Source organism: Asparagus officinalis, chromosome 8 (assembly GCF_001876935.1).
Source record: "Asparagus officinalis chromosome 8, Aspof.V1, whole genome shotgun sequence".
Lineage (NCBI taxonomy): Eukaryota > Viridiplantae > Streptophyta > Magnoliopsida > Asparagales > Asparagaceae > Asparagus > Asparagus officinalis.
Genome location: NC_033801.1, coordinates 119,080,779 through 119,100,803, shown reverse-complemented (window position 1 = coordinate 119,100,803; position 20,025 = coordinate 119,080,779). Strand labels below are relative to the sequence as shown.

The window sequence follows — 20,025 nt, the reverse complement described above, 5'->3', positions numbered from 1 at the left end:
AGGTAATTATTGCAAACCCGTTGAAAATTATTCAGAGTTTTGACATTGCCTTGTTTAAAAAGCAACATTCTTAAGTCGGAGGGGCAGAAAGACCCAATATGCTAGTTTTGAAGGGCAGCTTTATAAATATCAACATTTTGGGGAAGTTTGAAAATATTGAAGATATGAGGGGTATACTATATATATGCAAAACCCCCAGGAAAAAAAAACTCTGATCACTTTCTCTCTCCTATATATCTCTCCACGTTTCATTACAAACTGACCAAACGCTGAAACAAGAGACAAGGCGTCCGTCTCCAAGTGTTTCTTCCTTCTCTCTCTCTCTCTCTCTCTCTCTCTCTCTCTCTCTCTTCCCCTCTTCTTCTTGCTCATGGCACCTACAACCCAAGTAAACAAAAAAAAAAATATCCTGAATCTTTCAATTATTTCATCTATTTTTCCTTCAAATAACCTAATATTTCTTCATAATTTTCTTTGTTGTAGATCCCAGCCTCAAATGGGCATGAGAACAATGTATCGCCCCACAGCAACGCCAACGGTAAAGCCAAGGTCGCAAAATGCAATCCTGGCCTACTGCCGAATAGGCTCACTATAAGGGGAGTGGTAGGGGGTTTGCTAACATGCACCAACCAAGGGAAGAGGACTATCCCCCTTGCCGTCGGCGACGCCTCGTCCTATTCGCACCCCGCCGCTCGTCGGTAAGTCCATTTCTTCCACCCTCTGGACTATGAATCCTATCAGAACATTTTCTACGTATTTCTACGGCCTTAAGAGTATGAATCTTATCAGAACGCTTTCCATTTTATTATACAGTTTGGGGGTATGAATCCTATTAGAACTCTTTTTATATTATTTTACTGCCCTTCAATTTTGATAATTTTTACGTGTAAAGTGTATTGATAGCATTTATATTTTAAATTGCACTAGTTTTATTTTTATTTCCCCCCATGGTCAAGCATGCAATATATTATGTGGTACAAAGATTTCGGTCAGGGTTTTGGCATTTTCGTTGGCCGGTAGAAAATTATAGGCCTTGGCTTTCTTGTGCTTATCTAATGGTTGAGAATAATTCCGTGTAGATTTTGTTTTTTCTTTTCTTTTTTTTTTCTTCTTCTTCTTCTTTTTTTTTTTTATCGAAACATATATAGATGTTGGGCAATAGCAATTAAGGCAAATATTGAAAGGGTTTTAGAGGAAACATAAAAAGCTAAGGGTTACTTTATTATGCAGTATTTTAATCTGCGTCTGTCAGTCTATCTACCATAAATATTGAGCACTATATACATAGTTAACAATGTCTGATTAATATAAGACTTTTTGTTTTTGGGCTTTTATTGTCTTTTTATTGTGTATTTTTTTTTATTTGACTGAGAACGACTCTTGTCATTATGATATGAGAGAATCCATGACAAGTGTATTCATTTTGCTCATATGGGAAACTATAGCGTAATAAATAATTTTAAGATAAATATTGCATCTTGTGGGGCCCAAAACAAGGCAGTAGTTCTTTTTTCCTTTTTCAGTGCAATCACACGTGCATTGTAACTGCATCAACAGCTCTCATATAGCCATAGCCAGGCTGCCATACTTATGTGTCAGCAGAAAGCCAAGCAACGTGAACACCATTTGTTTTGCTAAACACCATTTGTTTTGCTACAGGCATCCAAAATATGGGACCAACATGATGACAGGTGAGGTGTCCTCCTCCTATTGCATAATGAACTGACCATCATTAATGATGACCAGATCATTATGCAATAGAAGGGAGACAACTCACATGTCCCTCTGTTGGTCCCATATTTTGGGTCCTTGGGTAATTTTTCCCATTTTATTAACTAGTTACCTGCAAACAATGACAGCTTTGCGAGCTTATCTCCAAATAAAAATCTAAAATCAATCAAGCCATAAAAAGGTCCAACGTAAAAAAAAATTAAAAATGAGAGATTAACCATAATGTAGTCAATTCAGTTTGACGAATCTGTTCTTTTAGATTTGTCTGATAAACCTTTTATTCTTTAACAATTAGCAGAGGATTAGTTTGGAATTTCAAATATCAATTTCTATAGGAATGATTCTCATAGGATTTATAGCCGAACATTGATTCCACTAGTCCTCATCTCTCTCTCTCTCTCTCAGCACTATTAATGCAATGGACCAGAATTACGATAAACTTTATGATCTACTATAAAAGTCAATGTATGGTCTAGATGTTTAAGTTTCAATCAGCAAATTCTCATCTATCTATCTGAACATTAATTATCCCCAACTTTTAATTAATACTAGAACATTTACATGAAGGTAGGGAAAAGCAAATTTGAATTCATGCGACGCAGGGGGGGCAATGAAAGAGATCACAAATCTCTCATGATTTCATTTTTACATTTAGATGGATTTAGGTCCTCTTTCATTGCCAGAAAGCACCAGAGAGAACTATATTCTATTTGACACAATCAGACTCTTAAAATTTAGATGATTGTCATTTCTTCATAATTTAACATTTATCTTATCCGTAAAAAATGAAATCAATACAAATAACAAAGAAATCAATGTGATCACCAAACTTTAAAACTAATGTTGAAACATGTATAAACTCTGTCCTGTATGATTTTCATATACAATGTCCGCCTCTATATGAATCTTTTCTCGTTGAGATTTATGAATTAAAGTTTGTTCTCACTCTCATGTTATCTACTAGTAATTTATAATTAGATTGTAAAGGGACCACTATTCTTATTATAAATATATTTATTAATAATCAGAAGATTGTGGTTCATTTTAGATCTAACACGAGTTTATTCTCACTCTCTTTTTTACTCAAAACCAGCTCCATAGCTGATCACCTATCAGTTGGAGTAGCGCACAAATTTCGTGAAACCGACGTGTTCCTAACATCAGGTGGGAACCAGGCGCTGCATGTGTCATTGACCGTACTCGCGACGCCAGGCTGCAACATTTTGCTGCCGCGTCCAGGGTTCCCTTTGTATGAGTCTGCGTGCGATCTCCTCGGAATTGAGCCCAGATATTATACCCTGCAACCAACTCGATCGTGGGAGATTGATCTTGATCAGGTTAAATCTATTGCAGATTCGAATACGGTTGGAATTGTGGTTATTAATCCTAATAATCCTTGTGGAGCTGTTTACTCCTCAAACCATCTTCATCAGGTAAATTTTGTTGCAATTTGCATGTTTAAATATTGCATCTTTGAATTGACGAATTGAATAGCATTAACTTGAATTCGACCATTGTGTGATAAAAGTGCTGAAAACTTGTGCATGTAGGCCATGTCGATGAGCAGACATTATCAGCCTATGTGATATATTTGGTAGATAAAATTAATATGCTGCTAAATGAATATCCTAAGATTAATTGTACTATTTTAGCAAATTTTTCTTATTTTTTCAGTTCAAATTATAATGATTTTCCTTTTTTGTGTATTTGGTGCAAATTTATAGTTAGGGAGATAAACTTTTGAATTCACCCATACAACTAAGTAATCATGCTTTCACTTCTATTTTCCAAAATCAGTAATAATTTCATTTTTTATTTTTATCAACATCCAAAATGCAAACTTAGGCCATGTATATTTGCTGAAAAGGATCTGATTTGAACTCCCACATATTTCTGATATTTGTCATCAGACCAATTTCTTAACCACATCTATATGTACTCACTCTACAAACTAATTACCAAATCTAAAATTCAACACGTGTAAGTTTTCCTCCAAACTTTCATCTTAATTTTGCAGATAGCTGAAACTGCAGCAGCCTTGAACATTCCTCTTATCGCCGATGAAGTTTATGCACATATGGTCTTTCGAGGTAACAAGTTTGTTCCAATGGTCACTTTCGCTCACTTGGCACCCATCATCAACATAGGATCATTCTCAAAACGCTGGATGATTCCTGGTTGGCGTTTCGGATGGGTAGCCATATGTGATCCTCGCGGATCTCTTAAACAAGTAAGGGCATCAAATCTTCAGATAATATACCTTTCAGATTTATCTTACCACAGTTTAGTTTTATTAGAAGTTTTGTTGATTGATTGAATCAAGATTGAATAGAGCGGTAAGATGATTGCTATCAATGAATTTACAATCCTATGCTGTAGGAAGTTTTTCTCTTGAGCACATTTTTAGTTATTTGCATTTTCAGGTTAGGGGTCCTTTTAGGAAAAGTTGAAAGTTAGGAAGGTGAAAATTCAGAGAGGTTTAGTGGAATAAACAAAGTTCAGAGGGTGTTCGTTCAGGGTGTTCTGTGAAATTTTCCCATTATATAAATCCATTGATTTTTACAAATTCAACACAACACCATCCTCATCTTTTTTTTTCACCCCCCTCCCTTTCTTATAGGTGAGGAGTGCAATGGAGATGCTTATGAATGTGTCTTCAGGTCCAGCTTCAGTGATTCAGGTTTATCTCCATAACCTCGTACTTCCTTTTTCAGAATAAATTTATACTCAGACTTGCTTATTCTCCTAATTTTACAACAGGCTGCAGTTCCTGCTATTCTATCAGATCCCCATGAAAAATTTCACAACAATGTGCTTACCATACTCGAGTCCTCAGCAAATACACTTTATGAGAGAATTAATCAGATAAAAGCACTGAAGTGTCACTCAAGACCTCAAGGCTCCATGTTTATGATGGTAAAAACTTATCATTTGATGTCTTTATAATGTTATAAATTATGGTTAATTAGGTCAATATTTTGGCAGGTTGAGATAGATACAAGCCATCTTCTTGGAATCAATAATGATATGGAGTTTGCTAAGGAGTTGATGAGAGAAGAATCTGTTCTGGTTCTACCAGGTTAGATTTATAATTTGAAACTGAACATTATGTTTCTGTCCATATTATGAGAATCTAGCGTAAACTTTTATCATTTTATGAGTAACTAGCATGTTTAAGTTTTATAATTAATAGCGACACACCCTTTTTCTAACTTTGTTGAAATTTGAAAACAGTAACCACTCTGTTTCGAGGACTTAGGTTTCTTAAGGTCCGATGTTAGAACAACTTTGTTGCCTTTTCTAAAAGAATGTTGCTATATCATGGTAATAATTTATAAATAAAGTTTGTGATAATGTTAACAATAAACATGCTCGGTTTTTTATGATGAAAATTTACTAGTGAATATAGTAGTTTCTGACAATTTATATGATTACTCCGTTTGCATGCACGTAGACTGGAAATTCAGAAGATGGCCAAGAGAGATTTCAAAGTTGCACATTGAAAGATTTTACAAAATTAGATATTGCGATCATCTTGAAGAGATAACCCAAATGCTTAACATAAATTATTCAGGAATACTTCCTTTTCCCCCTAATTTGTGTTGTATTTATTCTTTAGGTGCTGTAATTGGTTTGAAGAACTGGGTGCGGATATTCTTCGGAGCTCCAAGTAACCTCTTAGCAGAAGCTTGTGACAGGATCAAGTCATTCTGTGAGAGGAGATGGTCACGAAGTTGATCTCTTAGTTAAACCGATAATCATACAAATCATATGTTCATGGATTTTCAATCCAATAATATGTTATAATTCCTCGATAAAAGGCTGAAGTTTCTTTACTCAAATCTTACTTGGAGTTTAAAGAGGAATGTACGTCTAGTAATTTGTCGATCTCTTAGTTTTTTTCATTTTATTGTTTCTTCTTACTTTGATTTTATGGGTGTGTTCTTGATTGATGCAAGTGTTGAAGTTGCTCTTACATTTCTAATTTGAACCTGCATTGATACTGATTGCTCACTATTTTGTGAATGATGAATAATAAAGGTTGCTGCAAGAATTAAAGATTGAGGATGATGAAGGTGAAGAGGACGGTGTATAAAGTACTGACGATGGACCCATTAACGTGGATGATGATAAGAGGAAGACAAACGATTTTAGCATAAATGAAAGCGCTACAATATACACTAAGAGATGGATAATAACTTAGTTCATTCTTAAGAAGTTAGAGGTTACTTGATTGAGAGAATAATTTGAGAGGCCAAGACAAGTTAGGAGACTTTTTTTTTAATATAGGAATCGAACCCAAGCCAAATTAGGAGACACGAAGATTATATTATCGTAGAAGGAAAAAAAGATTATCCTAAGCAAATTCAGTTGAAAACAGAACCCTCAAAAAGAACTGAATTAGGCTAAATATCAGAAACTTCCCTTTCTTACTTTCACTTTTCTAACTGAATTAGGCTAAATATCAGAAAAAATTTCCTTTCTTATTTTCACTTTTCTCAATTTTTGGTTTGTTAGGGGCTGTTTGGTTCGCTTTTTAACCCGTGGAAAAGTTTTATACCACCTCCACATAGGATTTTTCGTGACCACGTTGAATATAAGCTTTCCATCGGTTTTTTCCCCTCTTTGGTTCGCTAGGGTTGAAGAAGGGAAACGATGGAAAAATCGCCGCCATATCAGTTTTTTTCTCTCCCCCAATTCCTTTCTCAACCTCGTCTAATCGACAAAAACTGCAGCCACGTCGGCTTTTTGCTTTCCTTGTTGATTTCTTCGGTGAGCTATACTTACCTCCTTGCTCTCCTCCCGCCAGAAACTCCTGCAACCTTCTTTGTCCTTGTATTCGAAGAAAATTGGGGGAGGAAGGTCTGATCTTTGCCGACAATATTCAGATCTGATCTTTGCCGACGTTGTTGCTTTCATAAATCAAGGTAAAAATATGATTTTTTTTTTATTTTCTTATTATTAGTTTAATTTACAGCAATTATCTGAGAATTTGGGGGAGGGGGTCTGAACTTTTGTTGACACAATTTTTCTGATTTTCGAAGCAATTTTTTTGAGATTTCACGGATAAGAAAAGATGATTAAAAACCTTCGAATATCCAATCATTGAGAAAATTTTGAAATTTCGTAAAATTTCTACGGTTTTAGAATGTGTTTTTTGTTGTTTTAGCATTATTTTGATGGGTTTTGAGAAATTTCTGATGCATTGTTTGTATGTCTTTGTCCACGAACACTACAGTGACGATTAAATGACATTTTGATATATTTACCATGCTTGAATAATAAAACTCTGATCTGTTACAGAGCTGATCTTCATCTAGGGCATTCTTTAATACTTATCTTTTTTTTTCATAACGCAAAAGGGGCTAGCTCTGATCAAAGAACGTGTAGATATACTAATAATTTCTTAACCTTTTTTTCATAACGCAAAAGGGGCTAGCTCTGATCAAAGAACGTGTAGATATACTAATAATTTCTTAACCTCACAGGAGAATTAGGAAGGTTCTCCAATGTGATCAAAGAACGTGTAGATATACTAATAATTTCTTAACCTCACAGGAGAATTAGGAAGGTTCTCCAATGAAATGTGCATGGTCTGCTCCTAATATTTCCTGACTATTCGTGTGAAAAGTTCTGAAATTAAGTGATTCTTGTTCTTGAATTAGTATATAGTATCCATATTATAATTTTAACCAGTGTCAGCGTGTTGTTAATGTAATTTGTCATTGTTTGGAACTTTGAACATTTAGAGAAGTGAGGAACTGGGACTAAAAAGTGGATTTTATAGCTAAGAAACCAAATTTTTACATAGAACTTTCAATTGACACATTGAAGATCAATTTGTGGTTTTTTTAATTATATGATTATTAGATAGTATGAAAATGTTAATGTATCGTGTTGTTAATGTATTTTTTCTCATTTTAGGAGCTAAAAGTTCATATCTTTGTTAATTATAAATGTTACTTATGTCACTATAATATTTTTTTGCTTAGATATTGCGGTAATCCATGTTAGTTTTTCGTAAATTATAATTTGTAATTTATAATTTGTAATTTATGATTTGTAATTTGTTCAGATTTTGTTAGAATTCGACTTTTTAGTTTCTAACTGGATAATGATTTTTTGCATCGTAGATGGATAAAGATGGTGATTGTTCCGATGAACAAAGTGGTGTTAATATGGTTTAATGTGCTGCCATATTCGTTCTAATTATAATAATTATTGTCATAAGGAGAATGCAAGCAAGACGTAAATCAATTCGTAGTGGTCCAAGTAAGGAAAAAAAAGACAAGAGAGAGCTAGAATTGAGCACATAGAGCGAATTTATAATGGTTTTAGTGATCGTTGCGTGAATTATATTAGGATGCGGAGTGATGCTTTTGTTAAACTAGCGAGTATAATGAGGAACAATAGCCTGCTAAAAAACTCAAGGAATGTAACAGTGGAAGAACAACTTATCATGACACTGAACATTCTGAGTCATAAATCTAAAAATCGCATAGTCAAACCTCATTTTATAAGATCAAGGGAGACGGTTAGTAGATATTTCAACAAGGTATTACAAGCAATTATTTGCATGCGTGGACGGTACATAAAACAAGCCCCCAATGACATTCCCCAAGAGATCGTTAACAACCCGCTATACTTCCCTTATTTCAAAGTATATCTACACTTTAAGCACATTTAAATGTATAATCAATGAAAGTAAATCTTAATTTAGATGTGTGATACACGTATTATAGGATTGCATTGAAATGATAGATGGGACTCATGTTAATGCTATGCTTCCGATTAATCTTGTTGCACGCTTTCGAGACCGTAAATGTGTTTACACAGAATGTGCTTGCAACTTGTACCCCAAACAAGTTGTTCACATATGTTCTAGTAGGTTGGGAGGGGTCTGCAAATGATTATAGGATTCTTCAGGATGCATTGTCTAGACCACAACCACATGGATTAAGAGTTTATGATGGTAATTAAATAAAGACTTCACTTAAAATTTATTAAGTTTACTATTCAAACTTGACTTAATAATTTTCTTAATAAAATTGTAGGCAAATATTATCTGTGTGATGCTAGGTACTCAATCATGTCAGGATTCATCTCTCCATACTGAGACGTTCGATATCATTTGAAAGAACATTCAGGTAAAGCACCTAAGAATAGAAGGGAATTATTCAATCTAAGACATTTAGGGATGACATTACTTGGGCGATGTGGGTAGACTACTGTGATAAGTATAATCAGGGTGTAACCACAGAGAATTGATTTTTATTTATATTTTATTTATGCTCATTCACATGTACTCAACAACTCTATTTCCATTAATGTCGTTCTGTTTTTAATTCATGTATTCATGTTTTGCTTTTTCAGTTATCTAACTTTCTCTATTTAATTAGTAATTGCTAATAATACATCATTGAGTGGGAGAGATAATCAAAAAGACAAGGGGGTAGTTCAATCACCTTCCCCACCACCTCAACCCCCTCAATCTGTGCATCACGGCGATTGTGGATATTTTTCATTTCAGCAGTCGTACTTTGTACAACCACCTCAAGCATACCTGAACATGTCATTCCATGATAGCAGCTACTTTCCAATGCACCATAATCTGGGGTCATATACGAACAAGCTGAATTCTCCAATATTTCCTCCACAATTTCACAGTCCTAATCTTAGTGGGGTGCAACTTTCTCACACTAGTGGTGATGGATCTACTCCCGAATCAAGTTCCAAACGTGACCTCCTAGAAGAAGGGGTAGAAACATCGCCAGATCCAAAGAAGAAGAGGAAAAATACCACATTTAAAAAAAATGGTGAAGCAAGTGGTTCTCAAGGGACCAAACATTTGTTCTGGGATTCCCGTTATGATGATGAGCTCATTCCATTTCTTGCCGACTTAGTAAGAAAGGGTTACAAACACGAAAAGTTTTAAGAGAATCATTTTTCATATGGCTTCTCAACACATTAATGAGAAGTTTAACACAGTCTTTAAGTGGGATAATGTCATGCACCGCATCAAAACTCTACGAACAAGATTTCGTGATATGAAAACTTATCATAATCTTAGTGGTGTTGGATAGGATGATAGTACGAAGACTGTCATCATGGATCCTAAATGTTTGGATAGGTGGATTGTGGTAAATAAAGTCTGGTTAAAGAATAGATTTAATTTATATTTATTTTGCTTATTTTCACAGAATTAATTAAAGTATATTTTTTCAGGACAAGAGCTTTAAGAATGCTAAGCTTAGACAATATGTCAATAAACCCTTGAGGCGTTATGATGATCTCGCCCTTATCATTGGTGATGATCAAGCAACAGGACAATTTGCTAGTGATGTTTAGAAAAGGTTTAACCGTAGTGAGACCATAAATCTTGAAGATGAGACGAACTCACCAATACATTCTCCCTAATCTACTCAAATACACATTCTAGATGGCGAGGACACTCCTCTGCCTAAGGAAGCACCCAACACATCAAGTTCTAAGGCTAAGTCATCCTCCGCCAAGGTAAAGGCTCGTAAGACCAGCCTAGATAGTGAGATCAAGTTAAAAATGATGGATTAGATAGATGTATTTAGCACAAACATGAAGTGTGTGAATATACATTGGACCGAGAAGTTATCAACGGTCCTATATACTCATTCACATGACTTTAGTGTTGCCAAGTTAGATACATACTACCATCACCTTTTATGAATGAGCATGAATCTAGACTATTTATGGGCATATCTTTGGATGGTCAGAAGGAGATGATAGAGTCATTTCTCAACAAAGAGGATTGAAGATATATAGATTATGGGTATGCGTGGTAGTTTATGATTCTCACTTAAGCACATTTATGTTTGAAAACTTTTTTAATTATGGTTGAAGACTATTATTGTTTAGTTTAGAGACACTACTTTTCTGAGATGATGTTTATTTTTGTGGTTGTCGAACGGTATGACAATGACTATTATTGTTTGGTTTAGAGACAATATTATTGTTTGCTTCCATTTTGTAATATTACATTTCATAGTGTGAATATTGTGGTGTACTAACCTTTAAATTAAACTTGTGACTGCAGGATATTTATAAGTCACCATACAATTTCTTAAGATACAAGCAACCTACAATGTGCACACATTGTACTGGATGGCTATTGCTCTGGGTATTTTGTGTAGTAAGTTTTCATAAAACGAGTTTACATTTGTGACTTTTTTACTTTTAGGCTATGATGATTGTCATAATATCTGAGATTAGCAACCTGCAATATCTATTGATATTATAATGGATGCCTAACAATGATGATATTGACCAAAATCTGAGCTCTCAGCCATAATGAGTAGCCAACTCCTTATTACTTGATGTTGTTGATTGGTACTTGATGTTGGTGTGCATATGTTGTTTTCTGGATTTTTTTTTTCTACTTGGTTTTTTGTGGGCATATGTTGCCTCTATATGTTGCCTCTGTTTTTTGTAGCCTCCTTTGTTGGCTGGTGGTGATCTTATTGGTGAGATTTGTGTTGAGGCACAGTTCTTTTGTTCAGTTTGGTGTGTATTTGTTGTTTTTCTGGATTTTTCTGCTGGGTTTTTTTGGCCACATGTTGCCTCTATATGTTTGTTGGTTGGTTGATGTTGTTGGTTGGCCTGGTTGTGAGCCTGGTTGTGGGAACATGTTGCCTCTATATGTTGGTTGTCTATATGTTGGTTGTCTGGTTGTGGGAACATGTTGCCTCTATATGTTGGTTGCCTGGTTGTGTTGTTGGCTGGTTGGATGGCTGGTTGGTTGATGTTGTTGGTTGGCTTGGTTGTGAGTCTGGTTCTATTTTATGCATCCTCTTTTGTGCAGTCTCATTTGTGTTCATGTTTTCTAACGTGAGCCTGATTCTGTTTTGTGCAGTCTCATTTGTTGACTTTTTACTTTGGGCTACGATAATTGTTAAAATTTCTGAGATTAGCCACCTACAGTATCGTTTGATATTGCAATGGATGCTAACAATGATGATATTGACTCAATTCTGAGCCCTCATCCATAATCAATAGTCGACTGCTGATTACTTGATGTTGTCGGTTGGTACTTGATGTTGTTAGTGTGCACATGTTGGTTATATATGTTGGTTGGCTGGTATTTTGTGCTCGACTTTTTGTGTGCACATATTGGTTCTATATGCTATTTTTTGGGTATTTTGTGCTCGGTTTTTTTTTTGCATATGTTGGTTCTATATGTTGGTTAGCAAGCTCTCTATGGCTATGATGCATCAAAGACAAAAAAAGCCCCCTACAAGGACTTGCAATTGTTGGCCAAAGTGGTGTTGTTGCTGCTGTAGTGCGCTGAGTCTCTTTGTTCCATGGATATAAGAACAACACAGACTGGGGTAAAGATGTTAGTTATTTTGCCCTTTACATGTACCTGCTGAGATTATTATTTCTATGTGGCTTGTAAGTTCCAAGATACAAACATACTAATTTTGTTCCTTCATTATGTTAAATTCTCATGTAGTATTATTGTCCATGGCAGGTTGTTACGTGGATCGTCGTTGCCTTATTGATAATCATCAATGCATACCTTTTACTGGATTTCTTCTCTGCTGAAGTGCAAGGACAATTTCTTCTCAATTAGGGCAACACAGGTTGGTTATCTTACTCATCAATTTCTTCTAGTAATATTTTGGCAAGTCCTAGATCAAAAAAATCTAGTCGTCAATTTGTAATTTTAATTAGTTATCTCATACATCTGTTTGGCTTGGAATCTGGAAGTGTTACTGCATAGTTGCTGGTTTAAAGGTTGGCATATATGGTTTCATTTTCATTCAATTTAACATATTATACCATCATTCTCCTACAATTTAACATATTCTAGTTCTTTTGCTGCAGTGCGCTGAGTCTCTTTGTTCCATGGTTATTTTTGGAGAACCAAAAATTGATTCAAGTGGGACCTGGAACTTCCCTCCATGGATATTGCTTCTCAACCGCCTCTGTACTTTTGTGCTCAACATTTCAGTCTTCCTTGTAATCCCACGAACAAGTGCACTGACTATTCATGTTACCTAGAGTTGTGAGGGACTGGGTGGTAGTTTTACTTTCAGCTGTAATATTCTCTGATACAAAGCTGACAGCAATAAACCTCATTGGTTATGGCATTTCAGGCACAAGCGGCACACTTATAACTATATTCCTTCTGCAACTGACATTGTTTTTTTTTCCTTCAAGCTTCAAATGTGTTGTCTCTTCCCCTACTTTCATACTAGCAATAGGAGGTATTTCAATTACACTAGCATGTATCAGGCTGTGGGGTAGTGTTTGTCCAGGATTTTGTTATAGCTAATAATTAAGCAATGAAAATGAGTTCTCTTTTTGTGATATTCACTCTTGATATTTCTCCTTTTTATGATGTCACGATGATTTGTCCTAGCTTCAAGTTAAGATTAGAAATTCAGTAAACTTGCAAATTTATCAACTTGCTATTATCTGAACTTGCTACAGCTATATTATTATTTGTTCATGTTACATTCGAACTTTTATATGATTAATATTACCTCATATAACGAGCACAAATAAATTTATATATAGTGGGGGTAATCTTATCATGGTGACCATAAACACTCTTCCCTACAAATTTCAAAACTAACCAAACACAAGAAAAGTGGAAAATGTCAAACCAACAAAAGTTTTTCCTTTTTTCTATGTGAACCAAACACAAGAAAAGTAAATACATTGATTTCCCACCATTTTTTATGTGTGAACCAAACCAAAACAATCTATTTCTTGAAAAAGTATAGAAAACTCAAAACTTATGTTTTTTTACATGGAATTGCATTCCCCATATCTAGGAAACGAACCAAACAGCCCCTTAGAATATTTGTCCATTCCTCTAAGAAGAAATTCTAATTGGTAAATTTGCATTTCCAAGTAATTTACCATATATAAATATTTGAATTGTTTCTAGTAGTCAATGCAATCTTTTTTACTTTTGCATATCGTCGTCTGGGTTTGCCATAGCATGAAAAAGATGGCAGAGAATAGAAAACTAGTATAAACATTCGCCAGCAGAAAAATAAATGAATAACAATGCTAACAAGAAGAACAAAACTATTTCTGGATTAATACAATGGGGATGATGTAGATTATTATCACAGACTTTCTCAAAATCCAAGGTACAAAAAAAATCCGAGATTTCATAAATAAACATGAAGACGATGCGTCCAAATAGATGTGATAGAAAATAATAACCTGGACAAGCATCCATTCTCTCTTTTGTTCCGCATGAAGAACAAATGAGAGCCTAATGCACAAAGATTAATTTCGTCAACTGTAACAAATCTCTAGGCCACTACCACCAACTTTAGCTTTCAGGCACTGAAATCCGCATGATTCAAGTTCAGCAATGACCTTATCAGCAACCGTGTTAAATAATACTGTTCCATATGTTAAGGTATTACTTAACGGAAAGAAAGAGTATTTAATGAGGGCTAATCGCGGAGAAACCCCCTTTACTATCACCTATGAACTTTATCTACTACTATTATTTCTGTTGCACATACATCCCCTGTGGGAACTCTTAACGTTTTAGATCGCATGGTGTGTATCTTCAACAGAAACTTTATGTTCAGGGGGTGTATCTGCAACACAAGGAACATATTCAATTCGGTGATGGTAGAGGGCTCTCTGCAAATAACCCTTTAAACATATTAAAGCAGCGGTAATTGTTAGGATCATTGACGATGTGTTGTTTATCCATTTTAAACATATTATAGCAGCAATAAAGGGTAAAACATATTACAGCAGCAGTAAATGTTAGGATAATTGAAGAGGTGTCGCATCTGTTTAAAACTAAGTAAAATGATAATATGCAAACATCAGATTAAGCAGATCTGATCACCATGAAATATTAGCTCCAGATAGGGTAGCATACACCCCTGCAAAGTATACCTTTACTTATCGAGTGCCTTCAAATTCCATTTAAAAAAAAATCTTTTGTGTTACATTATCAATAGAACAAAAAATAATGAATTGGACATGTGAACTGAAATTACATGAATGTGCACGCACACAAAGACACGCATCATAAAATCGGATACATACCCATATGTACAAGGAACACAAATTGAAGTGAGGTCATACATGTACACGTGTGTATACAGATATATAAACAGATGGCTATGTATCTGTAAATGCATAAATATGTGTACACAGATAATAAACTCGGCACATATACATATGTACCACATACGTAACATAATATGCATATATACATGTGTAAGTGTGCAATAAAAAAGCAACATCTAGAATTAGTTGAAATGAGAAAGAAGCGCATTATAAAGTGAGATTCGCTGTTAAGATTCTAATCTCCAGGCAATAAGATGCAATAAAAGGCAGAAAAAGGAAAACGTATGGAAAGGATACATGTAGGTAGCAAAGTCAGAACGCAGCCTCCACCACCTGCCCCAGTCAACTTGGAAGCTAATTTATACTTGAGTGTTGTTCGAAGAACAGTTTCTATTGAAGCATGGCTAACTCCCATGCACTGAAGTAGACCTTGGTTCATTTCCATCAGCTCTTCTATCTTTTCCTCCTTTAAAGTGACAGAGAGTTCATCTACACCAGGAGACTCTATGATGGCTGACATCTCCTTGCTAATATGGTCAACTGCTGTAAACACAGATTTCATAGCACTTGGATGCCTAGAAGCTCTTTCAAATACACCAGCAACTAGTGCCTTTGTGTTCCTAGCGACCTTGGTATTAGTTATAAGCATCTTGAGAGGTGTGCTGGATTTGATTCTAGTTAGCTCACCCGATCTGAACTTGATCATGCTTCCTATTGCATAAAATGTAAGAAAATTAAATCTAAACAGCAATCAGGCATGATAAAGAGATAGCAAAGAAACAAAATATGCAGAAAAATTCAATCTGTTCTAGCTTCACACAAGAAGGATGTTGAAAAGAAATTACAATTGAGATAAGGTAATGTAGAGTTCAGTAATTAGTTATTCAAATAGAAAATAGACACAGCAGATAGTATGACTAGGTGGAAACTCAAACTACTGCAGTGAAAATATCCAGAGCATCAGATTCATAAACCAAAATTAAACATAACAGTGATGGTTACTTTGCAGCATAGTTGCATGGAACCGGATTCATTCCGATTTATGGGACGGGTATGGAAGCATGGTACGCCATTCATTAGGAATGGGGCACGAGGGGGTAGGCTTATATGGTACGCTAGAGAATGTGGTATGTATTAGGTTCAGTTCTTAAACGTAGGAATCAGAGGTTTTGCGATAGTCAAATTTAAGAATTATGTTGCAATTAAAGTATGCATACTTTATTTGCTTAATTTTTCACGTTTTTTGTTGATTTTTCTATTGATAAAGAGTTTTTGTTTGTCAAAAAATTAGCTGGTTTGAATTCTAAATCGGGTCGCTATAGTTGGTGAATCGGGTCGTCTTCCACCATAAATCTGGGACGATTGAACTTGGGTTGCGGTTTGCTATAGCGTCCCACGTTCCCGACTTCTATGCTTTGCAGCTACCTTATTGTACGAAAAGTGTGAACGAAAACAAACACAATTAGAAATGTAATATTTTTTGTCTACTTTCACTTACCTGAAATTTTAATAATACATCTAATCTTTACTTTCAAAGCAAAACTGTAGATCAACATTTTGGTTCTGAACTGTGATAAACTAAAGATATTAATCAAATATGTCAGATTATTTCCATTTCAGACCTCAAAGGAGTAAAATACTAAATAATCTGTTGGAAAACATAGGGCTTTCCTGTGATATGCGATTTTTCTTGTATCAAATCTGGACTGCCAATAGTTACTCCGAACAAAAAAAAAATCTATGATGCACACTAAAGTAGTCAGAGGAAGAAAACAAAATTTAAGCATAAAATGCGTCCACCACCAGCAGTTAAGACTGGGAGAAGCTTATTGCACATTTATATATGTAAGGTGGGAAACGTGACATTAGCTTTGTTCTCACGTGTAAGTGGTTAAGACCCGGACCCCCCCCCCCCCAAAAAAAAAAAAAAATAAATAAATAAATAAATAAATAAATAAAAATCTATGAGAAATATTTAGAGGAAGAGAAATAAAGTGACATAATAAATCCATAGTTTCTTGGCAGGAAGAGAAATATTTATAATTCCACTAAAATAGTGCAAACATGAAACATCTTGAGAAGCTACCACATAATATGAATTTTTTAGAGGAAAAGAGAATCGTACATCTGAGATGATCAATAAGCATACATACCGAATGTGCTGACTGTATTGTCTATACCAGAAGGCTTCCCATGGATAATCTTTTCACCCTCATATGCCCATTTGTTTACGAGCTCAAGTTCGCCCTCTCCTAAAGTTAACCAACCAGATCCCTTGTTCTCCATGCAAATGGCATCAGAAAGTGCAAGAAGAGCTGCTGAGATTGAGACACAAAATGAAGCAGATGATCCCAAACCCGACCCCAATGGAAGTTCTGAAGTGATAACCACCTTGCCTGGCTTAAACCTAGAAGTAAAGAGCTCGGCGTCAAATATGTATCTTATGAGCACTTGGCATATTAAAATGTATGTGCTAAATTGCTAATCGTAAATTAGATATAATCGGAGATTAAAAAAAGAATATAAAAAAGAATATTTTCTAATGAGAAGTTGATGAAGGAGAAACTGCACAAGGAATCGACAATAATAACATTGATTTTTCACCACAAAAAGGTTCTTTTTTTAAGCCTAACACAGCAAAATGTAAACAGCTTTGGGTGCAGAACAATGAGATATTTGTTTCAAAGCCTACAAACAAGCATATTTTTCCTTTTTTTCGTTTACATACTTATTTTAAAATGTATAATAGTTGAAATCATTTGTTAACACTTCGGCTAGTTCTGATACGTATACCTTTCCCTGATTCAAACTTAACATTCTTGTACAGTCTTTTCAAAAATATATATGGTTTATTACTTTTAAGTTTTCAGAGGATTCAAAGAATGGTGAAGATACTAGCCCATCACACAGGTAATTGTTATGGTGAATAACTTTGCAACAGATGTGATGTGATTATGTATGTTAAAAGGATTGTATCTTTCTCATTTGCTAGAATAAACAAACTTGTTGCAACCAAACATATAAGGAGGCCAATACACAATATCTACATAACATTTTACAGAAATACAAAATGCAGATTCAACATAACATATATGCAGATACCGCGATTCATTAAAAATCTAGAATTGTGACTTACGAGTTTCAAAAGCATGTATGCATATGCTCTAGTTCATGCGCGAGAGGATAGAAAACCCACATATAAAATTTAGTATAATCAAGAACATTGAATCTCTAATATGATTAACATATTTTGACTTGCATGAGTATGAAGTTAAAAATTAACATCTCATACACGTGTATAAATATATAGGATGAGTTATTGGTTTTTTTAGTAACATTTGATCATTGTAGATAGGAGTTTAATGGCCTATTTAAAGGTTGGAAAGAGAAATGTTCATGCACAGAGAAAACTGTGATTCTTGTGCCTACTATCTCGGAGAAACCGAGAGAGTGAAGGCACAAAACAGCCACTTTCTAAGTAAATTTGAATATTTGCTTAGAAAGAGCTCCAAGTAACCCGTCAGAAATGTGTCAAATATAAATATATTTATGATTGAAAAGTCCATGCTACATGAATAATAATCTCAAAGGAAGAAGAATCTCAATAAAGCTGTTATCACAAAGAAAAGAAGATGAGATGGTTACCTATGGATTGAGGTATAGAGATAGAGAAAGGCCGATGCTCCCGAGAATAGCCACATCTTAGCTTCAGGAATATTCTGTATCTCCACTAGGGTGTCAATCAGTTTATTGTATTCTGGTGAACAAGATCGAGGAGATAATACATAAGGAGAATCCACAAGCTGCAGTGTCTGTTCTACTTTTTGTGTTGACCATGAAAAGACTAAATCCATATCGTTAAGCACCAGATCTATCGACCCTTCACCATTATCTGGGAAAGAAAACAAAATTGACTAGTTACAGCATGTAAATCACATTTCTGTGAATTTTATCGATATTTACATAAATAATTATATGTGTTCTTCTTGGTGCAAGAGAAAGTGAGAAAAGGAAATAGAGGTGACTCGATAAATCATTTACATCCTGAAAAAAGAAATTATGAGATTTGAGCTTTTGCAGTCTGCTGTCTTTCTTTTGACCTCGACAAACATTTTCTGACTCCATTGGTTTCTTTAATGAGTTTCTAGAGAACAAATGCTGATATACATTTACTAAGAAAAAATCAGAAAAAGCTAAATATATATTGGAGTCGAAATTTTGACATTCTAATATAAGTTTTCTATGTACATGATCTAAATTTTTTTCCCTGACAGAAATGACACATCTCTACTCAATTCCCAGCACCAAAACAATAATACATTTTCTAATTTTATGATGTCAAATCAAACAAGTCAAGATATTACTGGATAAAATAGAGACTGAACCTCATATTTAGACATCCCACTTATTTTTACTTCCATATTTCCTTATCAGAACAAAAAACTACAAGAGGTTCTAGTTTCCATATCTTATAAGTTCAAGGCCGTAGATACGCTAGACTGAAAACTGAATTATAAATCCTTTTGAAATTTAGAAATTTCTAGTAACAACTCTAGCAACCATGAGTAGAACTCTCATGCTTCATGATTGAAAATCCTCTTATTAAAACAAATTTCTATATGCTAACAACTATTAATTGTCCAAACAGACAGGGTTAAACAAAGGGTAAATTACACTGCACCCCCAAGAGCTTTCAGCTTTTTGCAGTAAACCTCCAATAACTTCTAAAATCGCACTAATCCCCCAATAACTATTGGAAATGCAGAAAAGCCCCCAATAAGTTTCTGAGCTTTGTAATAACCCCATGACGGCGTCGGTCCACATTTTGCATTGGCGACACATTTGGAAGATGTTTAGCTAGGAGAACTCCACCTTTAAAGTTGCCCAATATTGACAACCCATTTACTTATTAGTAAATTTGGGACTAAATGAACCCTAACCAAATTTGTAATTTTGCACAATTTTCCAACTTCTTTTTATCAAAAATTGCTTCTATCTCACACTCTAATCTACTCAATAAGATTGACCTATATCGAGTTCGGGGCTAAATCGAAAACCCTTCTCATTTGCGCCATCAAAATCAAAACAAGATGATATTTTTAACAAAACAAAATAATCCAGAGAGAGGGAAATCAAGAACCTGAGGATGGAAGGAGCTTGAAGGAGACATTGGTGTAGAGATCGATGGCGGCGGCGACGGCC

General features: G+C 34.8%; 2 protein-coding genes across 2 annotated transcripts in view; one reads left to right on the top strand and one right to left on the bottom strand.

The window, feature by feature from the left end:
* Positions 275 to 5,689, top strand: LOC109822122 (nicotianamine aminotransferase A-like). Its single transcript, XM_020388287.1, has 8 exons — positions 275 to 388; positions 484 to 698; positions 2,825 to 3,164; positions 3,749 to 3,961; positions 4,352 to 4,411; positions 4,492 to 4,647; positions 4,717 to 4,810; positions 5,351 to 5,689. Exons 1-8 carry the CDS (start codon positions 371 to 373, stop codon positions 5,467 to 5,469), a joined length of 1,215 nt encoding a protein of 404 aa, XP_020243876.1. The 5' UTR covers positions 275 to 370; the 3' UTR covers positions 5,470 to 5,689.
* The window catches only part of LOC109820632 (mevalonate kinase-like), a 6,428-nt gene continuing 192 nt past the window's right edge, over positions 13,790 to 20,025 (bottom strand). Inside the window, 5 exon segments of the mRNA XM_020386808.1 lie at positions 13,790 to 14,132; positions 15,121 to 15,534; positions 16,977 to 17,230; positions 18,469 to 18,715; positions 19,964 to 20,025. The exon segment at positions 19,964 to 20,025 is cut by the window's right edge and continues 20 nt beyond it. Coding sequence (XP_020242397.1) covers positions 14,023 to 14,132; positions 15,121 to 15,534; positions 16,977 to 17,230; positions 18,469 to 18,715; positions 19,964 to 20,025 — 1,087 coding nt within the window. The 3' untranslated portion in view covers positions 13,790 to 14,022.

Bases quoted from the DNA above. Each gene is read 5' to 3' on its own strand.
- LOC109822122 (XM_020388287.1), top strand. The intron at 3,165-3,748 runs GTAAATTTTGTT...TTAATTTTGCAG, and splicing joins CCTCAAACCATCTTCATCAG to ATAGCTGAAACTGCAGCAGC. The intron at 4,648-4,716 runs GTAAAAACTTAT...ATATTTTGGCAG, and splicing joins AAGGCTCCATGTTTATGATG to GTTGAGATAGATACAAGCCA.